The sequence below is a fragment of the Oncorhynchus gorbuscha genome, unplaced genomic scaffold, assembly GCF_021184085.1.
Source record: "Oncorhynchus gorbuscha isolate QuinsamMale2020 ecotype Even-year unplaced genomic scaffold, OgorEven_v1.0 Un_scaffold_5670, whole genome shotgun sequence".
In the NCBI taxonomy this organism is placed as follows: domain Eukaryota; kingdom Metazoa; phylum Chordata; class Actinopteri; order Salmoniformes; family Salmonidae; genus Oncorhynchus; species Oncorhynchus gorbuscha.
In genome coordinates, this window is record NW_025749425.1 from 1 (window position 1) to 2,500 (window position 2,500).

Below are 2,500 nucleotides of genomic sequence, written 5' to 3' on the forward strand. Positions count from 1 at the left end.
GAGACGGGGGCGAGAGAGGGAGGGAGCAGAGACGGGGGGGTGAGAGAGAGGGAGGGAGCAGAGAGAGGGAGGGAGCAGAGAGAGGGAGAGAGGGAGGGGGCAGAGAGACGGGGGGCGAGAGAGAGGGAGGGAGCAGAGAGGGGAGAGAGGGAGGGGGCAGAGAGAGGAAGGGGGCAGGGAGAGGGAGGGGCAGAGAGAGGGAGGGAGCAGAGAGAGGGAGGGAGCAGAGAGAGGGAGAGAGGGAGGGGCAGAGAGAGGGAGGGAGCAGAGAGAGGGAGGGGGCAGAGAGAGGGAGGGGCAGAGAGAGGGAGGGAGCAGAGAGAGGGAGAGAGGGAGGGGGCAGAGAGAGGAGGGAGCAGAGAGAGGGAGGGGGCAGAGAGAGGGAGGGGGCAGAGAGAGGGGGGGAGGAGAGAGCAATGTACTTTCTCAACAGCATTCAGAAAATGTAATTGTTGCTTTAATGTACAGTTTGATTTTGACTGTTTCTCTCCCTGCTGTCCTACCTCTCGTCAGCAGGGGGCAGCAGTGCTGTGCTGGGGTTAGAGCTGGGGTCAAGGTTGGGGGCTCCATGACCGTTGCTGTCACTGTGCTCGGTCCCTGACCCTGACACACTCACTGAGGGAACAGACGCTGGAGAAAACACAGAACCAATCACAGACACACACCTTGAACAACAACCAATTACCAACACACACACACCTTGAACGACAACCAATCACAGACACACACCTTGAAAGACAACCAATCACCAACACACACACATTGAACGACAACCAATCACAAACACACACACACCTCAAGAACACACTGGAATAAATATAAATAAAAAGCAGTGAATATGAGAATAAATATACTTCGTATCCAACATCTCATTCCAAAATCATGGTCGTTAATCATTAATATGGAGTTGGTCCCCCCTTTGCTGCTACAACAGCCTCCACTCTTCTGGGAAGGCTTTCTACTAGATGTTGGAACATTGCTGCTATAACAGCCTCCTCTCTTCTGGGAAGACTTTCCACTAGATGTAGGAACATTGCTGCTATAACAGCCTCCACTCTTCTGGGAAGACTTTCCACTAGATGTAGGAACATTGCTGCTATAACAGCCTCCACTCTTCTGGGAAGGCTTTCCACTAGATGTTGGAACATTGCTGCTATAACAGCCTCCACTCTTCTGGGAAGACTTTCCACTAGATGTAGGAACATTGCTGCTATAACAGCCTCCACTCTTCTGGGAAGGCTTTCCACTAGATGTTGGAACATTGCTGCTATAACAGCCTCCTCTCTTCTGGGAAGACTTTCCACTAGATGTAGGAACATTGCTGCTATAACAGCCTCCACTCTTCTGGGAAGACTTTCCACTAGATGTAGGAACATTGCTGCTATAACAGCCTCCACTCTTCTGGGAAGGCTTTCCACTAGATGTTGGAACATTGCTGCTATAACAGCCTCCACTCTTCTGGGAAGACTTTCCACTAGATGTAGGAACATTGCTGCTATAACAGCCTCCACTCTTCTGGGAAGGCTTTCCACTAGATGTTGGAACATTGCTGCTATAACAGCCTCCACTCTTCTGGGAATGCTTTCCACTAGATGTTGGAACATTGCTGCTATAACAGCCTCCACTCTTCTGGGAAGGCTTTCCACTAGATGTTGGAACATTGCTGCTATAACAGCCTCCACTCTTCTGGGAAGGCTTTCCACTAGATGTTGGAACATTGCTGCTATAACAGCCTCCAACTCTTCTGGGAAGGCTTTCTACTAGATGTAGGAACATTGCTGCTACAACAGCCTCCACTCTTCTGGGAAGGCTTTCCACTAGATGTAGGAACATTGCTGCTATAACAGCCTCCACTCTTCTGGGAAGGCTTTCTACTAGATGTAGGAACATTGCTGCTATAACAGCCTCCACTCTTCTGGGAAGGCTTTCTACTAGATGTAGGAACATTGCTGCTATAACAGCCTCCACTCTTCTGGGAAGGCTTTCCACTAGATGTTGGAACATTGCTGCAGGGACTTGCTTCCATTCAGCCACAAGAGCATTAGTGAGTTCGAACACTGATGTTGGGCGAGTGGGCCTTCAGGCTCACAGTCGGCGTTTCCAATTAATCCCAAAGGTGTTCGATGGGGTTGAGGTCAGGGCTCCGCAGGCCAGTCAAGTTCTTCCACACGGATCTCGACGAGTCATTTATGGCCCTCGCTTTGTGAACAGGGGCATTAAGATCTCTCTTCACTGGAACTAAGGGGTCTAACCTGAACCATGAAAAACAGCCCAACAACAAGTCAGTTCATCAAATTTCTGCCCCGCTAGAGCTTAACGGGTCAACTGACGTTTCCAGTTCACAATAACAGGGCAGAAATTTGACGAACTAACTTGTTGGAAAGGTGCCATCTATTTTGTGAAGTGCACCAGTCCCTCTTGCATCAAAGCACCCCCACAACATGATGCTGCTTCACGGTTGGGATGGTGTTCTTCGGCTTGCAAGCGTCCCCCTTTTTCC

The 2,500-nt window shown here is 50.3% G+C and overlaps 1 protein-coding gene across 1 annotated transcript in view; it reads right to left on the reverse strand.

The window, feature by feature from the left end:
* Positions 1-501: 501 nt before the first annotated feature.
* The window catches only part of LOC124029157 (MAP7 domain-containing protein 1-like), a 22,143-nt gene continuing 20,144 nt past the window's right edge, over positions 502-2,500 (reverse strand). Inside the window, exon 7 of the mRNA XM_046340975.1 lies at positions 502-630. Coding sequence (XP_046196931.1) covers positions 613-630 — 18 coding nt within the window. The 3' untranslated portion in view covers positions 502-612. The remainder of the gene's footprint in view (positions 631-2,500) is intronic.